At 39.9% G+C, this 25,860-nt stretch overlaps 1 protein-coding gene across 1 annotated transcript; it reads left to right on the top strand.

Moving 5' to 3' along the window:
* Positions 1-289: 289 nt before the first annotated feature.
* On the top strand, positions 290-7,716 carry LOC146704798 (tripartite motif-containing protein 14). The gene is made up of 7 exons (XM_085462176.1): positions 290-594; positions 2,295-3,238; positions 4,589-4,684; positions 5,601-5,849; positions 5,952-5,974; positions 6,335-6,489; positions 6,628-7,716. The coding sequence occupies exons 1-7, from the start codon at positions 345-347 to the stop codon at positions 7,170-7,172; spliced, it is 2,262 nt and encodes a 753-aa protein (XP_085318302.1). The 5' UTR covers positions 290-344; the 3' UTR covers positions 7,173-7,716.
* Positions 7,717-25,860: the final 18,144 nt, after the last annotated feature.

The following is a 25,860-nucleotide window of genomic DNA, read 5'->3' as shown; positions in this document are numbered from 1 at the left end:
ATATCCCACAGAATGAGCTTGGCATAAAAAGGCTGTATTCATATTCATCTTCTGAGATATTAAATTGGGTGGTGTAGCACCGGATGGAGAGCAGGCCATCTAAGAAGGTTGATGACTTGGTGAATGAGGCATGTTGTATTAAGCGCTTCAGTGTTTAAGTAGAGTAAAAAAGTGCTAATTAAATTAAGATCAAACTTCAGAGCAGATATCACATCTGCATGCATCTGCATTCGACAGACTGTACCTTTAACTCCCTGCCAAAGGGGGAAAGCGAGATTCAAATATCTGGCTCCGCCTCTGCTGCATGTCGTCGCGGAAATAGAAAGTAAACAGGGCAAAACAAAATGGGAGCATCGTTGGATACTCCAGCGAGGTGCCCTCTCTGCACCGAGCTGACCCGGGACCCGGTTACTCTGAAGTGTAACCACAGTTTCTGCCAGCGATGCATTGGAGACTTGTGGAGCATTAACCCGAACGGGCCGTACCATTGTCCGGAGTGGAGGTGTAAAACCGAGTACCAGACTTTGCCGTTTCATAGCAGTTTGATACGGTCACCAACTCCCCGAGGACAAGCACAGCCTCGCAGCACTGCAGGTACTGTTAAGGTGATTAGGTTAACATTTAAATTGTAACCGGACGAGTGAAATAACGGCCCTTAAAACTATAAACGTGAAAGCGGGATTATAAACTAATGCTAGCTAGCTGCTAACGTCAGAGGTCTCCCGCTCACAAGCAAAATGGGCGTTACGCATATGTTCAGTACTGTAAACTAGACAACTAGACAGACTACTGCATACTTATAATCGCATTCTAGCTGTAGCTAGTAAATGTTCACTAGTTTACTTCTAATCCAAAGACCTTAATAAATAGCAAATAGGTTGCGCTTTCTAAATGGAAGATACCATTTGATCAACCTTAGGGGACGTAAAAGTACTATAAAACTAGTAGCACATGATGGTCTAATCTTTAATTTGCGGGAAAAAAGGTTTTAGCAAACCAGAACTTTGTTATGTGCATGTATGACCAGTGACAGATAAAGTAACATATTTTTCGATTGTATTCATTTATTGATGGATTATGTGAAATGAAGAACTCACAGTTTAGGTTAAAAGACTATATTTTTGGTGTCTTTTTTTTTTTAGAGCCCAATTGTACCAGTGGCAGCTTCAGGTGAACGCACCACTTGTCTGTTGGTCATGTAGTCGAGTAGGCATGCACATCCCTACTGCAAACAGTGCTAAGTTGTTGCGTTTTGTGTCATGTTGTTTGGCCAGGTCTCATCTGTAAAACAAATCTGATCTCAATGGGATGTGCTGGTAAATAAAGGTAAACAAATACATGTGCTTAACAGTGGATGGAGCCTGCAGGAAAGAAAATCAATAATACTATTTCTAGCATTTCTTTGGTGTTATATTATGTTGTTAAAAAGGACAACAGACAGAGGACTACCACTCTATCTATGATACATTATACATCATTGCCAACTGCTATACCATTTGGGCTCTAATCTTCTAATCTGTCGTAGTTAGAAATATTCATATTTAACTGTTTTTGTGAGACTGTTAGATTTAGATTTGAGTACTAAGCAACAATTTTCAGCATTTCAATGTCCATCCATTTTCTTAACTACTTATCCGACATAGGCCTACGGGAGTGTTAGAGCTTATCCTTAACCCTTCTGACAACGAGTGAAAGACGAGGTACATCCTGGTTGCCAGGACTAACACAGAGCGAGAAAGCTGTAAATAGTTAAATAACTTATTCACCTAGTAATCACCAGTAAAATGCCTTTCATATAAAAGTTGGGGGAGTAAAAACCCATAATGCATTCTTAAATAAAGTCTAATTGAAGTAGTATAACATTTAACACTCAAGTGAAATACAGGTACCTCAGAATTTGATTGTATTACAGTTCTTGAGCAAATTTCCTTTGTTTCTTGCTGTCACAAGGTTTAAAACAGAATATTTTAAACAAAGCATTAGCTCTTGTGTAATTTAATGGGAGCAGTGTTCGGCATTTGTTTACAGTGTCACAGATCAAAGTCCAATTAAAACTCTGAGATCAAAGTTTGAACTCTTTTAAAGCAAATAGACAGCAGGGTTAAAAGTCTGTTTCTGACGTGTGATCATGAGTGTAAGCAGCACCTTTAAACCTTTAATGCACTGAACAGTTACATCTGTGTTGCTTACCTTCCTTCCTTACAAGGCAACATCATCACAGAACTCCTAAGTAGTTAGTACAAACTCAGCCTTCTTTAAAAACAGTTTTACTTATATTTTATTTATTTTTTAAGGTTCATCCACCAGTAACAATGAAGAAAGTACATCTGACTCGAGTTTAAGGAGGCCATCGCTCACCAGCCGACTCCTCGGAAAGAGGAAGGCCAGCGCACCTGTACCTGAACAGCCTGAAGCAAAGAGAACAACTGTCGAGAGCCCCCGTGCATGGCCCAGTGACACAGAGATTCCCACCACTTCCTTGTCAAATAACACTGGGAAGTCAACTGCCGTGGAAACATCTAAGAAAGTAGTAGAACCAGAATCTTCCCAATCTAAAGAGGGTGATGGCTCAACCTCCGAGGAGAACTCTGACAGCAATGGAGCATCTGCAAGCGGTGGGCCACAAGCCATCTCAGTCCAGCATAAATCAGAAAAGGCCATCATACTGGATGACTCTGACAATGAAGTCGACATATGTGATGCACCTCCTCCTGCAACCCCCAAGAAAGACCCGCAAGTAACTGGGGTATGTGTGACACCAAAGAAGCCTTTGTCAACTCCCACCTTTCCTGCAACCTCAACTCCAGGAAAAGATAAGCCTCCTGTGCACCATGCTGGCAAGTCATCTCCGATTCCAAGCAAAATTAATTTACCTGCTTCAGGATCCTCAAGTCATGTTGGCATCTTCTCCAGGGCAGAAAACAAAAGCGCCAGCCCTGTGCCCTGTCATTATTGTCCTAAAACTCGGTGTCAGTCTGCAGTGAAGACTTGTCTGGTGTGCGGGGCCTCCATGTGTTCAGAGCACCTGCGGCCCCACCTGGACACCCCAGTTTTCCAAAATCACACCCTGGTTTCTCCAGTGGAAGACATTTCCCTCTGGAGGTGTCAGGATCACCACGAGATAAACCGTATCTACTGTCGGCAGTGTGCAGTGTGTGTGTGCACTGTGTGTACCGTCATAGGTTCCCATCGTGACCACGAATGCATCAGCATCAGGGAGGCAGAGAGAGAGCTCAGGGTGAGTGCTGCTGACTTAATGCACGTGAGATCTGATTTCAATGCATAGTACCTGAAGATAATCGGATGAGGAATACTTACACAGATACACATGGGGTAAAAACAAAAATATAGTGTTTTGTGGGAAATCCCTTGCAGTGACCGAGCATCTGAAATATTTGATCTGATAGATATCAGAAGATGAGGTGCTGAGCTGGGTTAACTTTGGACTGGTTGCGTTAATGCGCCCCTGGAGTATAAAAGAAGCACACATCCAAAAATATTTCAACTCATCTGCTTGTTCCGACAAGCATAACGTTAAAACAAACACTGCAAGAATAACGCAGTCTAACACACAAACACAAGGCAGATAGGCAACAAACAAAATCATTACCACTGTAATCACTTTTTGTGCCCATAATGATCTGTAAGCAGGGTTATATTTGGCAATGGTGAGCCGGTCTCTAAAGTAATCTTTGCTTCTGTTTCCTGATATTTGGTTTCTTAATTTTATTCAAAATTATCTAGTTGTCTCTCGTCTTTCTGTGTGGTCATGTATCTTCAGTCTTTTGTTTGACCATTTATGATAGCGGATTATTTGAATATAGAATGACCGTTCCTATGAGTTTACTTGCTATTTTGACAGCCATTTTTAACTAATCATTCGTCATGTAACTTCTAGATGTATTGTAGGAAGTCTGTTATCTTCCAATTTACACTGTTGCCCCTAGCAGATAAAACACAGGTCTGTTTATTCACATGGAAAATGTATATGGTTCACAAAGTTGAGAACATGACAATCAGAGATTAAGAGGGATACCTTAATGGTTTTACAAGCAACAGCCATTTGTATCTAATTTAGTACAAAATAATGTTTTTCAGTTGATCTAAGCTACCAGCTTATTAAAAATAACCCTCATCATTTTAGGCTTTTCTCAAAATACGTCTTGGGACTTTATATTTTGGAGAATCTGCTCAAACTACTTTGCTTCAAATTCAAAGTGGCGAAGAACATTATTATTATTATTGTACATTATTGTACTTTATTGAGCCCCGTGGGGAAATTGCTCTCTGCATTTAACCCATTCACTCAGTGAAGCAGTGGGCAGCCATTGGGCGCCCGGGGAGCAGTGTGTAGGGACGGTACCTTGCTCAGGGGTACCTCAGGGTAGCTGTTAAGGGGAATCGAACCCCCGACCTTCCGATCATGGGGCAACCACTCTACCTACTGAGCTATCCCTGCCCCTGCCTGAAGAACAAAAACATGTAACTATCCAGCTGTGAGCATACAGCACTTGTGGCTAAATATAGATATAATCAAAGCCATAGACTCGTGACTTGTTTTTAAATCTTTGTGGACATTTTTCCTCAGGGAAACCTGAAAGAAGAGATCAAACAACTGCAAGAGGCTGAGCAGCAAGTGAAGGACCGAGTGACTGAGCTCGCTCAGAAGAAAGAGACTTTCAAAGTGAGTTGGCTAAGTATGTTGTTAAATATACATATGTTCGTTCTGCTTAGCCGCTAAGAATTACAAGAGATTTTCTTTCACACCCATTGCATTGAAATTTAAGGGGTTTTTATAGAATTGCATATAATTGGCTAAAATTAGTTAATAAACTTCTCCAGTTCTTTGTTTCATGTCAGAATAGGAAGACTTTATACAAGTAATACAAATATTAGGCGGCTTTGTTTGAGAATGTAAAGAAATTAAGCTTAAGGTTTTCAGGTTAGGGTTACATGGTTGATTGCTGCCCCCAACTAAATACTTCTCCTTGAGTAATAGTCATTCATTCATTCATTCAAGTGATTAATTGACGAGCTGTTTTTTTTTTTTTTTTTTGTATTTTTAGGGCACTAGTCCCAGGGTGCTACATTGCAGCACAAAGCTTTATTAAGTTGCAGCAACTCTTAAATAGAATCTAACACTGAAGTGAGTGGCCGTACTAAAGTAATTCTTTTTCCCATCTGCAAGTATGCTAAAGTCCAAGTGGGATAAATGTTACCATGACTGTGAGGGTCCATGCAGATGTCCGTCTCCCTGCCTGTTATTTTGACCGTGCAAACTCTTCTGCAGAGACCATTCTGTTTACGACTTACCGAGTGTTGCCACTTCCTTCCGACTCTTAGGAGGCAGCCTTGAGTCATTTCTGTTGCTCAATCTGGATTTTATTTTGAGCTGAGGAAACCAGTTAATACAAAAAAGGAAAACATAAAAATGCCATGTTTGAAATTTAAATAGACTGGAAAAGCATCTTACGTTGAAATCTTTGCATTTCTGAAGTGTTGTACGGTGTACTAGTAATCGGAAATGAGTAATAACTAACAGCAAAGAAATGCAATACTACCGCAATACTACTACATATATTTATACTGTGTCTGTCTAGGAGGTTTTGCGTGAAGCACAAGCAGGAGTGAAGCAGCAGTACAGTACCATCAAAGAGGCCTTGGAGCAGGAGGAGCAACTGGCTCTTCAGTGTGTGAAGAAGGAAGAGAACCGAGTTTTGGGGGGACTAGAGGAGAAACTCTGCCACCTCCATAGCTCCCTTCAATCCATCCAACAAGGCCTTCACACGCTGGAGAATCTGGCTGACACCAGAGGCGACAACTCTTTTAAGGACCAGGCCTTCATCATGGTCAGATCATTTTTGTTGGCTTAAAAAATATATGCATATATTTACTGCTGAATTATTAATGTTTGCATAGTAAAATGCCTTTTCTTTTTTCTGACATTGCAGGAATACAGCAAGATTGCCCAGCTGTAAGTAATATGCTTTTAACTTCTGCTTTGCAGCAGTAAAATTGTCCGCTTGTTGAACATTTCACTAGCTGAATGTGCTCCCAGAAAATCAGTTTTGTAAACATGCTGCATAGTCGTTTATTTTATTTTAATGAAAGTACTAGTTAGCTCACCCTAGTTGGTAAAAGCTGACTTTAAAAGTTCTTTTGCAATGCAATCAGCAGGGATGGTGATTTGGAAAGCGATGTGACACTTTTGTGCTGTGGGTACAAATCCCACACACTAAGTACACACATCTAAGAAATGGAGATTGGATTTATATGTGCAATTTGCTGCACGATAGTCTTAGGGCTCATTACTGACTCAGTTCTCCTTCATCAGGAGTGGTGAGATGGGGAGCTATGTGGAGCAGTTTGAGGCCACGGAGGAAGTGAATCGTCCCCGGCTGAGGTGTCTGCAGCAGTGGACAGAGAAGCGACTGGACACAGTTGTCATCAATACACAAAGCAAAGATAGAGATCTTAACAGGCTCCTCTGTAAGTCATGTCTTGTTTATACTACTGTTTATACAGCTCACACAGCTAATTACGCCACAGCACTAAATACATGTGTTAGGATATTCAGTTAGTCTTAATTTTCTCATCTAAATTCTTCCTCTTTAATCGTGTACACAGATGGCACCATACCCCTCTTGGATTCAGATACGGCCCATCCTAAGCTGCAGCTGTCTGATAACAGCAGAACGGTGACCTACAGCGATGCTCAGCAGGCTTACATGGAGCACGAGGCTCGCTTCAGTTCCTTCCCACAGGTCCTTTCCTCATTAGCACTGGAGGGGGGGCGTTGGTACTGGGAGGTGAGCGTGTCCGTGGATGATGGTCGATGGAAGGTGGGGCTGTGTGAGGCTCAGATGGAGAGGAAAGGCCAAAAGGACAACTCTCGTCTGGGGTTCAACAGTTACTCCTGGTGCCTGGCCTGTGACAAAAGGAAGGTAGAGGCCCTCCATAATAAAGTATCAGTTCCTGTGGATTCAGATGGACTGCAAAGGGTAGGAGTGTTCCTTGACTTTGAAGATGGTATTTTATCATTCTTTAATGTGACACCAGGGGGCAGTCTAGCTTTAATGCATTCCTACAAGCAGAGGTTTACTAATCCTCTTTACCCAGCCTTTTCTGTGTCTAAAACACACTTGTCTATCTGTGATTTGTTCGAGTCTTAAACTGCACAGAAGCACCATATCAGTTCTGCTGATTGATTTACAAACTTCATCAATCTGTGGTGCCTTTTTTAAGTGTTAATCTATTTTAGTAAAATGTGCTGTTGTGTAACTTTCTCATGGATGATAGATCTGTCCTACACTGCATACAATCCCTGACTTCTGCAAAGATCTGTAAATGTGATTTTTACATCATTTGAAAGAACTGGAATAAATAGAAATCCTATTCAATATACCTTACATGTAACAGCCAATCACTGGTAGTATATATATTTTTTTAATAGAAAGACCACACTTTTTTTAATCTTTTTTTTTTTTTTTTTTTTTTTTTTTTTTGAGATGATGTATCAACAAATGAGAACGTTTTTAAGTGGTAGGCAAGTTATCAATGATGATCAATACACAAATATTTTGGATAGTGTTTCTATTTTGAATATTTGTTTTTTTTTTTAAATCTTCAGATTGTACTTTACATATCTCGTCTTTGTCATCCTTATTGCTCCTGTTGTGACTCATTTGTCTTTCTACTGGAATAAACTGTCAGAGTTTCCAAAGCTGCGTTACTGCGTGCCATGATTCTTCCCATGGGCCTTTAAATAGAAACACAGGTGTGCGAGTGGGTGATGTGTTTCCCCACAACAGGTGACAGTTGGCGTGTTAACTTTTAAATTTCACTGCTCCCACAGCATGGGAGCTTTACTGACAACAAACACTGCCTTTGACACAAACCCCTGATAGGATGGCAGACCGAAGCAGATGCTAAATTGTCCTTTTCTTTGCAAAGTCTGTGGCTCATTTATTCTGACTAGGGGTCTGCGCAGTTGACGTCATTGAGTGGGATCAAAGTGGTATTTACATAAACTCCTTCTGGATGATTGGTCGAGCGACTGAATGCCAGTGGTTCAGGGACAGCTGTCTGTGGATCACAGTGGATACAAACTTATTAAAGTAGCAAATGTAATATAACTGAAAACGAATCAACGTCTAAATGGGGCCTGGGGAAAACTGCTACAGTTCTTTTTACATAGTTGAACAAAAACATTTCCCCACAATGTTAACAGCTTCTTCTGACTTTTATTGATGTAATTTCAAACATTTAAGAAACCTGAATCTGAGCAGGTGCTCCAGCCAAGCATGACAGCAATTTCACACTTGCAGACACACGATCCAAAGGTAATCACAAACCCTACGTGGGTTTTGCTTTATTTCTCAGTCGTTTCTAGCCTGCACACGGAGGCAGGATGCGAGACATTTCTGTGAGAGATCAAGAGGAGGAGGAGGCTTAAACAGTCGGGATAATTAAATTCTCCTCTCCCTGTCCATCTAGTGGTCTGTCAGCCACGCTCAGCAAGCTTTTCTGGAATTGTTATCCCTCAATAAGATAAGCTGAGAGCACATAGTGTGTTGGTGTAGAACAACGTGGCACATCTTCTTTAAGAAATAAAATGAATGTGATGTGAAGCCCTAAAAATCTCTGTGTGGCTAAATAAAGGGACGGGGTCTTCATTAATGATCCCCATTGTTTCCCACATCTAAAACATAACAGCCAAAGTGTCTACTTGTCAAAATGTCTTCATATTAAGATCCCCTCTTCTATATCTGGCTGCTGTATCTATGGGAATAGAATCAAATCCCTTAATTACCATGTCAGTGGCATGTCAGTGCACGGTAATTACTTAATTCCGTCGATATGACTGAAAAGGCACAGAAATGACTATAAGCACTTGGAAAGTAATGAGCTTACTTTGGGAAATGCATTGTTTGTATCCAATAGTTTTTTGACTTAAACAGATTACCTACAAAGTAAAGAAAGCCATTCGCATGGCTATTTACATTCAATTTCAAATCAGCTTTTAAAATCAATACTTAATTCGAAGAGCTCTAGACCTGGGGAAGTATTAAGAAAAGTCTTTTGCAATAATCTCCTGTGCAAATGTAGGAACATGCTTCTGTTCTGCTCGTTCATAGTAAAGTAGCACCATAAGTGGGTCAAAACAGGTCTTATTTGCAAGACCTCCGACTTCTGACTCGGCACTCTCCCTTTTTATGGCAAGCTTTTATCTATCATCATTATCAGGGAAGAAAGTGGAATGGCATGAAATTATTGAGGGTCAGAGATGGTCAAACAGATGGAAGGCAGCAAGACTTCCACTTAAACTGTCTTCTTAATGCCACAGAATGTCACTCCTCCTCCGCTGTGTCTCTCGCTCCTTTTTTGTTTTTTATTTGCTGGTGACCTTGTGCTAGCCCCCTTAAAAGTTAAACAAGCTCGCTTTCAAAGTTTGATATTTGGTAACATTTAAATTTGTTCTAGGTCACATCAAAGGTTGTTCTTTGTGGAACTGGAAATAATAGGACCGTGCAGCACAAATTGCCTCATTTACTGAGCTAGGACCAGTAACCACTTCAATTTGCATTTTTCATGGGGCAATGTGCCTGAGTCGACCTTTACCTCTTGGCTCAAAATAAGTCAAACACTCTCATTATACTGATGGGGATACTGTAGCTCCCTGGAGCATATGAAAATCTACATCTATGGTACAGTAACATGGCATAATTAGGTGTCTCTATGGTTTTTCTTTACACTTCCTATGTATAACCTTTCAGTATGAATCACAGAGAAACAGCACTCACTGTCGTCCTCAAGGTTTTTCCTCAATTATCAAACACTTTTCTAACAATCTGGATGCAAAAAGTATTCTCTGCAACAGAAACGTTCTCATGGTGCAGCTGTGCTTTCTAATCCATCTATCAAATACTCTGATTATTTTATATTTAAGAAAACTTAGCTACTGTAGCCAAAGATACTAAATTTCAGTTTTGGTGTAAAGAAGACACGTGTGTCATGGGGTGCTCGTTAAAAAAAGTCTTTGATCTGATGTTTTCCTTCAAACAGGCTGAATAAACGTCTTTTTAATTGAATGCATTACTGGCTACTGTAGTGCCTGCTAGTGATGTGCAAAGACTAGAGCATAACTACAAAAAATAGTCTTATCCTAAGAATCAAGCTAACCTTAAAGAACTCATTCTTGTGTTTAAAATTGTATTTAATTCTGCTCTGCTACTGTTTTTGTTCTGTTACAATGAAAACTTCATATTATGTGACCAAATTTTCAGACAGGAGGTAGTTATTGTGACCCCTCTAAAGGTTTTGATCTGTCCATCATGCAAAGCTACTCTAAATAAATATCACGATGTAAATGACTATAATAAGTCACCTTTAAATCATTTTTATTTTAACAAAATGGTCCAACTACTTTGAACTAGATGTGCAGTCATAATACAAGTGCACCCCACAATTCAGTAACTTGTGTAACCACCTTTAGCAGCAATAACTTGAAGTAATTATATTCTGAGTCTCCCTTTACTGGACCATTGCAAGACCTTGATTATTTTCTTTTCCGCCAATCTGTTGTATATTTGCTGCTTCATTTCTGTCCTTTCTTCTGTTCCTTGACCTACTTTAGGCAAAGCTTTAACTGTCAGTCAGATGACCTCACATTGACTCTAGAGTACTAAACACAGGAGTTAATGGTCAACTCAGTGATCTCAAGGTGGCCAGACCCTGTTGCCGCAAAACAAGCGCAAATCATCACCCGTTCACCACCGTGCTTTACAGTTGGTATGAGATGTAGATGAGATGTCCAAAAGACATTCTTCCAGAAGTGCTTTGTTCAGATGCAGCTTCTTTTTTGAGAGGCAAGTCTTTCTCTAGTACAATTAGAAAAAGACTGCTTGTTCAATCTTTTACTGCCATGAACCTCAACATTCAGCAAGGTAAATTGAGCCCATAGAGTCTGAGATGTAGCTGCTGGGTTTTTTGAAGGATTGTACAGTCTGACCTTGGGGTGATTTTGCTGGGAAGTCTGAAACTCTTACAAAGATTGGCAGTTGTCTTGAATGTCCCCCACTTGTGGATTCCCAAATTGGTGGGCAGCAACAATTGTTTCTCAGATTATTGCTGATGTCTTTCCTGCTAATGATCAGTTAATGAATGAATGCACTTACCTTTTTAATTCCCATGAAAAAAGTCAGGGTGTGACTATCAAATAAATCATGGTTTGATATGTTATGAGCTCTTTATCTCAGGATATAAATTTAGTACCTGCTAAGGAAATATCATAGGCAGAATACTGGTCACATAACTCTTTAATGTTAGAGTTACACACATTCCCCAAAAACATTTTTTCTGTGTTGTGTTTTTCTGTGTGAATTTTAACCATAGAATTTTTGGAACTATAAAAACTTAATGTGAAGTATGACCAGTGGTTGGTGCAGTCTGTACATTACCCATGTGGCCATGTCTTCTGTTGGCATGGCAACACTTGGTGAGCTCAGGTGAGCTGGGAGACTCACGTGTCTGACTTGGTCATCTGCCAGGCTTGGAACAGTTCATGGAAATCTGAGACACAAGAAATGCTGAGCCTATTGTTGAGTGGCGTGCCTATTTTCTTCCTTCACCTTTCCCCAGGCAAATCAATTTACTTTCTACAGAATGAACGCCTTACGACTTTCATGAGAAAGTCTATCGCTGCATCTGTCCGACAGGCAGGGCTGGGCGAGTGATAAAAATCCAAATCTCACATCTGTTTGCATGGCTGGTCGCTATGATGGAAATGTACAAAGAACGTTTTTATTCTGTATTCTGTGGAGAATTAAGAATCACGCACAGTGCAGACACTCGAATGGCAAACAATAAGATTCTTTATAATGTAAATTTATTTCTGTCTTCAACGATTGACATGGTAGCAGATTACAAAGAAACAGCAGCACCATTAGTTACCCTCTTTTTGTTGTCAGCTGCGGTGCCAGTTTGTCTCCTCATCCGACCTACCGTCCCACTCTCCCAGTCTATGATCACTCAGAATATCAGCAGTATCTTTCACATAGTTTATTTATATATGTGTCCTGCTGCTCTTTCACTTTGCCCCTCAGCAGGAAGGTCAGAATACAGGTCAGAGGCTCAGACTGAGCCTCAGGAAGTGACTGGGATTCAGTGTCTCGTTCAAGGACGTGTTAGTAGAAGGGATTCAGGCTGTCTCGAGAGGTTGACGTTCAGTATGCTTGATGTTTTATTTAGTTACATGTTGCTGCCTGTTATAGTTTCTAACTCTGAGATTAAAAATTCTTAGTTTTTGGTTGTTTTGTCACATTTGCAAGTCACACAATTGCTCTCATACCCTTCAGCTGTTAATTGGAAACGATTGGGAATTAGCTTCCACTTTGTTTATTAGCTCAAGAACAGTGCGTAGAGAGCTTCGTGGACTGGGTTTCCATGGCCAAGCAGCTCCATCGCAGCCTCATATCACCAAGCAGAATGTCAAGAGTCAACGCAGTGCTGTAACGTACGCTAACACTGGACTGTAGAGCAGTCGAGACGTGTTCTCTGGAGTGACCAATCATGCTTCTCTACTCCTGCAATCTAACAGATGAGTCTGGGTTTGGCGGTTTCCTTGTCTGACTGCATTAAATATAAGTATAAATCTGGTGGAGGGTGGATTAAGATGTGGGTTTGTTTTTCCGGCTTGACCCCTTAGTTCAAGTGAGAGGAACTCCTAATCCTTCAACATACCAAGACATTTTGGATAATTTCACGCTCCCAACTTTGTGGGAACAGTTTGGGGACGGCCCTTTCCTGTTCCAATATAACATGATCTAACCAGTGGATGAAGCAAGGTCCATAAAGATATAGATGAGTGAGTTTGGTGTGGAAGAACTTGACTGGCCTGACCTCAACCTGTATTTCTGCCTTCTCCACTTTTCATGTCCAACTGTCCTGGAGCAAAACAAAACAAATCCCAAAGTGCATGTATGAAAACTCTCCCCAAAACTGTGTATACATGCTGTCCCTTATACATATTTATTTATTATTGCTTTCTGTTGTGATACAGCATTGTGTCTCATGTTACATTTTACTCCCGTTCATCGTTGGCTTTATTGAAAGATAATCCCTATATTATGCTAAGAAGAAGAATATTGTCTTCATATGGCGTGCCAAATGTGCTGGGTTTAATCCATGATGATAATTACACTTCATTGAACTGTCAGTCAGCGAAGAGTTGGACAGATTTTCTTTCCAACCATCTGTGCTCCTTTATAAACTTTTTGGCTCTTTTTGTCCATCTGTTGTCCTTTGGCACACTGCACTGACCTTATTAGCATTTAATTAAACAGTATTTGCAGAGATGAGGCTGTTCTTGGCACTTAATCTTAATCAACTTCATTTCCAGCAGCAGAAACAGGAGTGGCTCTTGATGTCTCTGCTTTAACCTCTAGAAGTGTGTCTTGTTCTGACCAAAGCTGGCTGTTCCATACTCAGATACAGAGAAACAGACCTTCTGTGTCTTTCTACTGTTTTATGTTTCCTGTATTGGGTTAATTGTTGACTGTCTACGACTACATTCACAAATAAAAATGTCTCCACTACTGTTAATTCATTAATATGACAGTCAAAGACAGAGTGTCTTAGATGAGTGACCTTTTATAATTTGCTATTTCAATCACAGACATGGACTCCTATGACCTGCATCATGAAGTCATGTGAAAAGTAAGATCATCCATGGAAATTGGAAGCAGGTTTATACCTTTTATCCTTACTTCTTGTACTTCTTGCCTTTTTAATGGCTCTGTGACATCAGTTAACTGGACATTTTGACCAATCCTGCTTTAAAGATCCCCTCACCTGCAAGTTTGATGTTTTAAGGGTGTTGTATTCTTGCATTTTAATTCCCAACAAAACATTTCAACACAATTTCATGACCCTCCATTTATTCTTTTTGATGCTTTTCTTGGTGGATTTTCTAGTGTGCTTATAATCCTGTTGAAAGCTCCACTTCTGCTTCAGCTTCATCTTTCAGACAGACAGCCTCGTTATTTTTAAGCACGACTTGATATGACAAAATTCACAGATGAATAAATGACTGCAGGCTGTCCAGTCCCTGAGGCAAAGAAGCAGCACCAAACTGGCCTCAAATTATATTAGTTTATTTCCTGTTACTGTGCCTAAACACTTTTAAAATTTGTCTGTCCAAAGAAGTTTTCTAAAACGTTGGGTTTTTAACATATTTTTCTTCTTTTTCTTCTAATCTTCATGTTTTGACAGCAGTTATTTTTTGCCCTGGCGCACCTCCCAAACAGTTTAGACTCATCCAGTTTCTTTCTTGTTAAACAAAAATGCACTTTGACACCAAACATTGTAAGAGTTACCTCTAGTCTTGTGAAATTTTGAGGTTCCTGGAAACTTCTTTTTCCATCAGTCTGGTCTTGGGCTAATTTTGCATGATGACTGAAATCCATATTGATTTATTTGAAATAATTTGGCGATCTTTTAAAAGTCTTTGCCAGACTCAAGTATCCTTGGAGAGCTCTTTAGATCTTGGCGTGATGGCACCACATACTTCAGAGCAAACAGAAAACCAGACCCTGGATATAAGAGAGTTTAAAAGGCAGATTTCACTTCATGAGTCTAACCTTTGGCACCCAATCTTATTCTAACTTTATGGATATTTCCATGTGATTGATTTTTAACATTTAAAATCTGGCAATGATGTGTTTGAGTATATAACTTTAGAAGGAAGAGGGCCTGGAAGGTATTGGCATTGACTGCTTTCAACTTTAAAAAGAACTTTATAACAAATTTATAAAATTCATACTTCAGAGATTGTATACATTTGTGTATTTTGCTATTTTGTGGAAGAGGCAAGCTGCAGCCCACTACTTCCAGTTTATTTGCTTTGCTAAGCAGTCTGGTCACTGGCTGTAGTGAACAAATGAGACTGCATTGATTTGGAGACTGACTCAAGCCCTGCATAAAAATGCATTTATTCATTAGAATAGGACCCAGTCTGTTGACACAGCAGTGTACGAAAGCCTTTGATGAAATAATGCAGCGTCATCAGGCAACAAGTGTAACTTTGCTAACTTTTGCTGCAGCTAATTGCAATGTGGGCTGTGCAGCAATGTGCTTCCAGGTGCTTGGATTATACCTGTGCCCATTCATACCTCCTGGAATGTCGTGTTTCTATTCTTTACGTGACAACTTTTGTGATGAACAATACAACAGGAGTCACTTTCCAGAGCTGCAAAAACCTACTGGACTGATTACGCCTTTGTATTGTACAGCTATGTAGTGGTACATGCTGATATTAGACATAGGCCAGACTTTCAGATCATTTCAGAAAGTTTTCACAGGACTTAAAACTGGAAAATGTTATCAGTATCTTACATGTGGAGGTATTTTTTGATGATTATGTTTCGTGAGATTTGCAGGCATTCCTTTATGCACAGCTCAGGTTGATGTTTGGATTTTGTGCCATTGTAACAGTTTGATTCTTTTCTCTTTTTTTAGTCATTCTGCTGCCGTCCTCAGGATCATTGTCTTGTTGCAGGATCCAAATTCTACCAAGCTTTAGCTGCCGGGCAGGTGGCCTCACATTGGCTCTAGGATACTTTGGCATACAAAGGAGTTCATGGTCAGCTCAAAGACTGCATGGTACCCAAGTCCAGTCACTGCAAAACAAGCCCAAATCATCACCCCTCTACCACAGTGTTCAACAGATGGTATGAAATCTTTGTGCTATGCTTGGTTTTTGCCAAACATGGTGCTGTGCATTATATCCAAACATCTCCACTCTGTCTCGTCTGTCCAAAGGACATTGTGTCAGAGGTCTAGTGGTTTGTTTAGACGCAGCTTTGCAAACCTAAGTCATGCTGCCATCTTTTTTTTTGTTATAGAGAGAAGAGGCTTTTTCCTGGTAGCCATTCAAAACAAACTATACTTATTCAATATTTTTCTAAAGAAAAAGATATTGTACGGTTCTGAACTTTAACATTTAATATGCCAACAGAGGCGTTTAGAGTTTGAGATGTAGCTCTCGGTTCTTTTTGATGTCAAACAGAGCAGAAAAAGTAATCTCTGTCACACAGCTAAGCTCCACCCACCCTCTGTACAAACCTCCTATTTCCCAGAGGCAACCAATTAGGGGAAAATTGACTTAAAGGGAGAAGAATAAAACAAACAAACAGAAAAATCCTGCGTGTTTCTGAGAGTGATTAAACTGTGCGCTTTCACCAAGATCCAGTGAAACATGGTACAGATGATGTTGAACTGCGACACAAGAAAAGTTACAGCTGTAGAGTTCAAGAATTAAAATGTGAAGGCTGAACTGAGCATAATAGATCCCTTATTATGCTCATTTCAAGCTATTAAGCACATTACTTTGACTCTACTACCACACAAATCATCTTTAAGCAACAAACCATCCTTGCAGGGCTATTTCAGTCTGAATCCCCTCTAACTCCTGGCGAGGAATTCAGCATATTCCAAACATGTTACAGGTGGACAAAAGCATGTTATTAAAAGGCAGACAGGCCAGTGTGTCTGTAGACATTTTAGGTACTGGTTTCTGCAGTCTGGCGCTCACCCGCTGGATGCTTTGCATTTGGTCTAATAATGTTTTAAAGTACTTTGGGGAACAACATGCAGGGTTATATCAGCTATGATAAATCAATTACAGTAAACGAAACAATCAATACACGCAAACGCTCGTTGATTACACGAACATAACTCTTAATGGGAAATCTGGGAGAAGTATTATCACATTTATCTCACACCTACACCATCAAAATGTCAGTGATGAGACCTCTTCACTCGAAGCAGATTGACAAGCGGTAAGAGATGCTGTGGATGAAAAAATGTTTGACATTTCTACACACAGCAGCATTGTGACCGGGAGATGAAGCCATCAGCTCTGGCCGTTGCAATCAGGCCTCTTTTTTTTGGGAGGTGTAAAAGCAATACATCCTCAATCACCATTTTTATTTCCTCCTGCCTGCCTCCGGAGCCTTCTTTCAACTAGCCGGGATGTTTTTCTATTGCTGATGGAGGCGAACAGCTTCCAGTTTTCTAGGTAATTGGCATGTTGCTTAGTGAGCCTGCAGACGGAAATATTCGATATGAATCATGACATTATAGCTGTCTATATGAAAAGCAATAATTCACATATTGCAAACAGATCACGTTAAGTCCGGCCTTTCAACAGCTACCATTCAGTGGACTGTGGAGTATTTGTCTTTGTAATACGCAGATGTATAATCAATTCTTAAAATGAAGCAAGCTCATTAGAATGAAATCTTCACCTCTCCTGCTATTTCTCCCCCTTCAAATATCTTTTGGCCCATTATGAATTCTCACAGTTCGCTCGCTCTTGCTTCCTCTTCACACTCTCATTTATCTCCTCCGAGCTTTTGCTGACTTGAGTGATTTATTCACATCTCAAATTTAGCCTCTTGGTGAAATGTGAATAATGTCTGTGTCCCCGAGGGCAGCTGGCTGGTCACAGCTGAATACATTCTTAGCCCACGTTCTTCCATCCCTGCCTGTCATTTATATACCTGAGAATGAATAAAAATCACCTCTACAAAGGAGAACGAGCTGGCCAGGACCAGCGTGGCAGCATCAAACTGCATGGGTAGATTTTATTGCACTTCAGCAGCTGCACAAAATATCTTTTTATTTCAACTGACTTTATCACAAATGTGTAGGTGGTGTTTGCCACACAGTATGGCACATTGGAGTGCCCTGAGTGCCTTACCAATGCATTAGGCGACAGATTTTATGTAAAAGTAATATACTTAACAAAGCACTCAAACAGCACTCATCTTAACAACCTAAATCACAAAGTAGGGCAGTGAAAGAGGCAAGTGTTGGAGCATCGGGTTGCAGACGTAGATATGGATGCTGTCAGAAAGGTAGAGCAGTGAAGTATTTTGTTGATTTGACTCAGTATTTTCACATTTAATGTTTCTGCATATAAGAAAGTCTCAATAGCTGCTCCTGGAGGATAAGATTCTAAGCTTAAAAAGCTCACGGTCATAATCTGAACGTGTTGATGTTCTGCAGCTAGTCCTTTTTTTGTTCCAAGCACCATCTAAGTTTAGCACGTTAGCATGAAGACATTGGACGGTTGTAGTAAAACATAAAGTGCTCAGGCTGATCACAGTGGGATGTTTTTTATGTGTGGATCTAAACCTAGAGAGGGAGACACCACAAATGTCTGTGCAATATTTGCTGAGATATTTCACTCTGAAGGACAAAGCACATATTTACACTACAACCCACAGAACCAAGCCACGAGTAAACATTCATGTTTTTGTGTATTTTTCTATTATTCATGCAGCATTGTTTCTTGATATCAAGACAGTTATTGTTTCCCTGCCAGCTTCTGTAGTTTTAAAGCGCTCGAAATTTGATTTGACATGCTTTTACTGGGGAAAAAAATGAAAAATATTCCATTCTGTTGAGGTTTATACAGACTCAGAACTATTTCCAAATATGGTTCGACCCAGCAGCAGCAGCCTGCATGGACTTTGCCTTTAGTTTTTACTCTGCTCCAAAGGAGCATCTTGACCTGCGCATAAAGAACTGCAGGGAGCGAACTGAACAACAGACTGTTCTCTCTGTTGAGGTCAGGAAAGCGATTCCGCTCCCTGAAGACCAACACAGAGAGACTGAGGAGGAGCTTCTTCCCGCAGGCGATACGGTCTCTCAATCACACCACCACACAGTACTGACCCACACATATGGTTCTTACACACACACTGGACTTTCTGGACTTTGGTTTTGCACAACACTGGTCACTATATTCTTCATTTCCGGTTAATACTTGTACAGCTGCTGTTATTGTGTATATATTTATTTATATTTAGATTTCTTCATACATTCTTATATAGTTCTATATTGTGTATTTTGTTGTACAGTTATTTTATTTTCAACTTTAATTTATATATTTATCTTTATCTTATTCTTCCCAGTTAAATTTACCCTTCATTCTAATTTGTGTTGTACAGTTATTTCATTTTTAACCTTAATTTATATTTTATTCCTTCCTAGTTAAATTTACCCTTTTTAATTTTTCATATTTATTTCCTATCTTATTCATAGCCTTTTCCTTTTTTGTTCTCTTTAGGTCACGAGCAGTTGTCCAAGCATTTCACTACATATCGTACTGTGTATGACTGTGTACGTGACAAATAAAATTTGAATTTGAATTTGAATTTGAAGTATATGATAAGACTCCTGTCCCTCTTTATCCTTGTAGAGCTGTCATATATTCCACCAGGAAGCAAAGGGACCTGCAGAGTGTCAGCCTGGATCTTATTTCACCTCCTGTTGGAGAGGAAAGAAAGATACAGTTCCCCGAGTCTTCGTATCCTCATCAATAAAACGCCCGCCCCGTCAGCAGGGTACAGAACAAATCAATGTGTGCCTTTACATGAGAACATCTTTGATGAGTAGAGGTTGTCTGAACCCTGCTCAGCTGTATTTCAAGGCCCAATTTGGGCCTGGTGGAGACTTAAAGGTTCTACTGACTATTGTGTTCCTGAAATGCAGATTTTTTTGAAAGCGTTTACTTTCTGAGCTTAAGTAAGATGAAATGCAACTTTACACGTTTGTTTGTGGACCGAGGCAAAATGCCACTTTCCTACTGATGCAAACAGGACTGAACTGAACTGTGAAGTGTTTGCTGAGGTGTGAACTCTGACAAAGAAAACCTTGTTCAGACACTCACGGCACCAGATCGAAGCTTGCAGGTCTGTTCCTATTCATCCCCCCAACTTTAAAAGTTCATCGTGGGCGCCAGGCTGGACTTTTTAAAAAAAAAATGTTTTAAATCTGCTATATTCTGCTGCTCGCTCTTATCTTCTTGCCTCACTGGTGTCTCACTGACACATATTTTATACTTTTATTTGGTCTTAATCAAATGCTCACTGATTGCTGATGGAGGGCTACATTATTTCCTTCTTTCCTGCATACATTTATCATCCAAGCACTTTCACTTGTTGACAATTCAACCTATTAGCTGCTAACAGCTGTTTGATATTGAAATGACACATTAATGTTGTGTGTGCTCATGCAGGCGAGTTACTCTATGGCTACATTAGTGGCTCCGCGGTGCTTTGAACTAAATAATAACATGAACCATTAACCATCTCCCAGTGATATTGGTGAAATAATACATGGATTATGCGGTGACCATGCACCAATCGGCGATAACATTAAAACCATTCATTTTGTCATATTACCCAAGTAGCTCACATGTCCTCAAAGCACTTATAACCCCTGTTGGAATAGCCTGACATTGGTAGCTGATCCTCTGAGCTGGATGTGACCTCTATAGACAGGTCAGGTAGTTCTGAGGCAAAGTCAACAACTTGGTCCCCTTCTCTTATTTTGGCTGATTTCTTTAGGGGGGTCATCAGGCACACATTGATTTGTTCTGTACCCTGCTGACGGGGCGGGCGTTTTATTGATGAGGATACGAAGACTCGGGGAACTGTATCTTTCTTTCCTCTCCAACAGGAGGTGAAATAAGATCCATCAGTAGCATCTTCCTTCACTACATCCATGAACCACTGAAGTTTTCAAACTGTTTTTGTGTAGTTTTCCCTTCCATGGGTGGTCACATCCATATGAGTGCCAGGATCCAAGGTTTCCCAACAGAACATTGCACTGAGAGGAGATAACCCAGGTTATCGAATGACCTGTCAGTTTTAATGTTTTGCTGAAAGATGCACATTTTCAACAGGTATATTTAAATACCTGATCTTACTTGACACTAAACATTGTTAGTTTTTGTTATGCTTTTTTAGAAAAAATTAAATATTCCTAAAATATGTTGCTCAACTTTGGCTATGTGTAAACTTTAGGACAAGCACGTAGGTGGCTAAGAGCTGTGGAGACATTTTTCTAAACAGCGGAGTTATCGTGGTGGGCTGACATGAAACGTGAAGCAGTCATCAAAGTGAGCAGAAAGGGGGTGGCTTGCCTGTCTATCCGTGCAGTATTTTCCAAAGTATTTTGGTCTAGTCTCAACAAAGTGGTATCTCGTTAAACACTGTGTTGTAGCCTACCAGCAAAACAAAAGTGGCCTAATAAAATATTTAAACGGCTCTCCGTTTCCGTGCATGCTGCATTGGTGTTCATTTATCCTCTGTGCTTTTGGAAGGAGTGGAGAAATTTACCGACATTGCCTGTGAAATGATCCACCAAGCAGTTTTCTACCTTAATGATGAAATATTAAGTAAACAACGCATGTAGCTGTGTGCAGGAAGTCATATACTCATCCTAGAAGGCGATGAGCGTGTTGATCCATTAGAAAACACTGCACAGCCCTGGCTTTATTCCCCCTAAACTGAACAAATATTGGTATTTTAAGACTTAAAAATATCTTTTATACCTGCATTCATTGCTTTAAAAAGGTTCGAACACTGTTGGTTTTTGTAAGCTTTGAGTCCAGCCATTCAGCTGGCACAGTCTTTTCATTTCAAACTGGAATTAATTAGAATTAATCTGTTTTTAATTAAGTTGTTAGCATTTCTTACCGGTGAGATGTGTAGGCACCTAAAATGAAAGAACCCATTTTTCTTGTTTGTTTGTTATTTTCAATTTTTTTCCTAACGCTCTTGGGAAATTGCTCAGCTCGTTTCATACATCATATAAAATGTGATTCATCATCACATTAAATCTAAAGTAGACCTATGTTTTTGCTAATATTTTATCCTTCTTGGAACAAATAGGCACACGAGTCTCAAAATAGCTCTTGGCTGGAGTAAAGAGGAAATTTAATTACACTTGAAAGAGGGAACCCTATTGTTTCCATAAGAAGTGAAGCTTAAATATTTAGTTGGATTCCCCCCCAGCAGCAGCACAATACGGCACACCGAGCGTTCATTTTTGTATCGAAACATTATTTCCATGTGCTTGAAGTCTTTTTAAATGAACTCTGTTGTGTAATCTCATTGGCTGCAGATCTCTGGCTTTTTGGAATACCTCATCTGTGTACTCCAATGATAACTGCTCCAGCATTTCTCTTTTTCTTCTCTGTCACCTTTTGTGTGGACACTATTCAGTGGAGCAGTGATTCAGCTTATGACCTGATTATTATTGAATTTATAGGTTCTTCCAATTCACGCCAGGATCAGATAGAGAAAATAATGATTAATCTGAAAGCAAAGAATGAGCCAAGGAAATGATTAACTCGCTGTGCGCTGGTCCAACCTGGTGGGAGAGGGGTCAACAAGCTTGTAAGCAGAGAGAATGGGTGGGGAAGAGGCACTGTAGCTCAAAACTGCATTTAACTAATACTTGACCTTTGCCTCTTTTCACTTTTGAGCAGCTATTGGACCGAAGTCGAGCCTCGTGAGCGAGTCTCTCTGATAAACATCCAAACCAGCAGAAACCTCTCCAACCCTCTTATTTGTTATACAAGAAAGAGGAGACCGGGACAGTTGTATTAATAATTAGAAATATCGGGTATTGCTTCTAAAAACAAGGAGGTTTATCCACCAGAATCAATAACTTCCAGTACATTTGCTCAAAAAGTTCACATATCAAATCACCTCTTCCTTTTTTCATTGTCTTCTTCATCATATCTTTCAGCTTTCATTATTGGCTGTGGACAGTATTGGCTCCTTTTCAGGAAGTCACTGTTCTCATCGATTTTGCACAGTTTTCCTGTTGCGATGCTTGCCTCAAAATAAAGCAAATAGCCCATCACAGCATTGCTCCTTAACAGCATATCCTGCTCGCTATAGAAAAAGGGAAGGATTAAGGGGAAAGGAAGATTTTTTTTATTTTTTTGGAATCTCTTCATACATTTTTAAGGGAACAGGATTACCATATGCGAGGAGTCATCGTGCTTTTTAAAACACCCTGGAATCGTAGGACATGAAGTGAGATGAAGCACAGCAGGAGAATTTAGGACTAATGCCTGAGAGGCTGTCAGACTTGATTAGATGAGGACGTAGGGTGCCTGGAAGAGAGCTGATAACAAGACCCCAATGTTACCTGGGGCTGTTGAGGTGTTTAGTATATGATGCTTATGGCCTAAGTCTAGTCTTTAAGGATTTGTTATCTGGACCATGTGTGCCCCATCATTGTTAATGAATCTTGTTAGCCTTGTATCCTCTTGTTTAGTAAAGAAATCGAGCTGTCTTGGCTACAAACCCTGATTTTCCAGGATTACATGATATATGTTTTATTTTAATCTTTTTATCTTCAGTGAAAACAGAAAACTGTTTCTCTTCCCGTTGCCATCCCAATTGCTTTGTTGACGTGAACCCTACCTTTTAAAATCAGTGAGAGAAAACAAGATAGGTTTTAAAGCCCTGTGCCTTTATCCACATTCATCAAACACCTTGTTCCAGTCAATCCCATATGGAAAAGAGTTGGCAGGAGGCAGAAACATTGAGTTTTGTGATACTGGAACCTGATTGGTTCGCTACACATTGGGGGTGTAAGAAGAGTGTTGTTTGTTTGACAGGTTTGAGTGTGGGTGAAGACAAAGCACACATGCCTCCCCCATACCAGCCCCTTTTCTTAGAGCCCATATTCTCTTGTTCATTGCTCAAATTGCACACAGAACATGCTTGCATTCCTGTGTCTGCAGGCTAAAAAAGGCACGCACTGAAAAATGGACAGGATAAAAGAGAAAAATCTCTATTTCAATCCATTGTGGCTTTCCATCAGTGTCTTCTCCCTCATTATGTGCCCATATCTTCAGTCCTCTCACACCAATCTGCTCACTCCAACACCTACCATCTTCTTCCATTTACCTGTAACAACCAGTCCTGTCACTGCTCAGTGTCAAATGTGACTGTTTCCCTTGAGTAACCAATATCCGGCTGAACCGTGGAACTGCATGTGTGTGTGTGTGTGTGTGCAATAATCAGGCGAGCAAAAATGCCACAGAAATAAATCTGATCTGCAGAGATGTTTTCCATGACTGCGATTACTAGTTAACGTAAACACCCTGCTGTGTTTAAGCGAACATTTTTTGCTATTAATGGAAGACGATATCTGTCTCACGTCGGCTTCGAGTCTGTTTTCAGTGTTTAACTGGAGTTTACGCGAGCAGTCACAAATCAGAAATGTGATGCTTGGCATTTTTCATGGAAACATGAAGGGGGGGGGGGAATATGCACCAAAAGTGACACATCCAGTTAATTTCGTCTTTCTGTGGTGTTGCAATAAAATGTACAGAAACCTGTGTTTCCTGTGCTGTATGTGAGAGAAATCTGTGTGGGCTACGTTGCAACGTGAAGCCGCTCTGATTAATGTGTGCTACTTCACTTCTGGCAGCTACATCAGGCAAATCCTCAGAGATACTTCCTCCAACACTAATTCAGCACCTCAAAGCTCGCAGCGTGTTTTATTAGCACCTGGATGAGTATTGTTGAAGCTGTTACAAAGGCAGAAGATAAAAACAAATAAACCTGCCCTTTTCCTTGTAAGCTGTGAAAATAGTATGAGGAAATAGGAGGTTGCAAAATTGTACATATGTGTACACATATAGCTTGTAAAGTATGAGTAAAGTACGAGCAGAGAAATGTTATTACCAAAATGAAAGTGTTCATAGTTCTGCAGAAGCATGCCATCAGTGAGTGCGCAGGGTGTTTTTTGGGATTGGGGTGTTTACTTTATTTCCCAACCTAGGGGAAAAGCTTTGAATCACAACATAAATATGGGGGAAAACTTTGAGGCAAAGGAAGCAACTCGCTTTCTCTCTGATTTCTTTCGTATCATAGGCTCTATACAGTATAGCCTATTTATGTTTCTTAGTGTTGATTTTTTTTTCACTTAAATAACATTCGGAGTTTACACAAAGTCTTCAGCAACTGGAAAAAACCCATTTATCTAGCATATTCTTTGGGCAGGCTAATCAATGTGAGCCTTTCTTTGAGAGGAAGGTTCTCTGATCAAATAGTTGTGCAAACTGTTTATTCAGACGAGCTAATAATAATAATAGTTTATCTCCATATATGCTTTCTCTCTATGTGCCTAGTTTTTGTGCGTAATTTATTCTGGAGCATGCATTCATTTTTACTCTATTTTCTCTACTTGGGTATCTATTTTGGCGATGAGGCAGTTTAGCTTAATTCCAGTAAACAGCATGAAAGTGAAGGGCTGCATAGTTAGTTTATAGCATTTGCTATTGCTCTGTGATTCTGAAAAACAGTAATATTAAAATGGCAACAGCTCTGATGTGCGTTTACCTGACACTTTACCTCTTACTGTGAAAGATTTAAGGCCTGTAATGACTTTAATTTTATTTTTTATTTCTATACATAATAGGCCTTTTGGGAGATTTTCCTCCATCCCCAAGATTTTTATGGAGCTTCAAAATATATGAGCCTTATAATGAAGTTGAAGCAGTCTATTAAGCATGTGTTTGTGTACTCGCCATGGTAGTTCAATGACCTTGAACTTGAGAAGTTTCTTTGATGGGAGGTGGAAATGTCTTCAAAAAACTGAAGTCCAGCAGCTTTCTTTTCAAGCTGCTTAGCCTTACAGAATTAAGGCTGCTAAATGTCTTATAAGCACATTTAGCACATTTAGTGCCACCTACATTTTGTAGGTGGCACTTATAATCTTTAATCGCATATGACTACCCTGCAGTGGGTTTTATGTGATTTTTTTGTACTTTAACTACGTTAATGCCACATTTCTCTTTTTTCCCCAAAGTCACAGGGAGCCACTGGTCATCTACTAGACTTAACTTTTCTAAGTTAAAGACTAACTTAGGAAAGAAACACAAACAAATGAAGTAAAAATACTTTCAAGGTTTTTTATGTTTTTACTTACCGCGAATAACAGATCAGCACACTCATTAAACCATTCTTTATTTTGCTT

This window comes from Copadichromis virginalis, linkage group LG7, assembly GCF_057382275.1.
Source record: "Copadichromis virginalis isolate Kocher_CV1m ecotype Utaka linkage group LG7, C_Virginalis_male_GT1.1, whole genome shotgun sequence".
Lineage (NCBI taxonomy): Eukaryota > Metazoa > Chordata > Actinopteri > Cichliformes > Cichlidae > Copadichromis > Copadichromis virginalis.
This window is presented reverse-complemented; position numbering and strand designations above follow the sequence as displayed.

Bases quoted from the DNA above. Each gene is read 5' to 3' on its own strand.
- LOC146704798 (XM_085462176.1), top strand. From the start codon at position 345: ATGGGAGCATCGTTGGATACTCCAGCGAGGTGCCCTCTCTGCACCGAG. The intron at 3,239-4,588 runs GTGAGTGCTGCT...ATTTTTCCTCAG, and splicing joins AGGCAGAGAGAGAGCTCAGG to GGAAACCTGAAAGAAGAGAT. The intron at 5,975-6,334 runs GTAAGTAATATG...CTCCTTCATCAG, and splicing joins TACAGCAAGATTGCCCAGCT to GAGTGGTGAGATGGGGAGCT.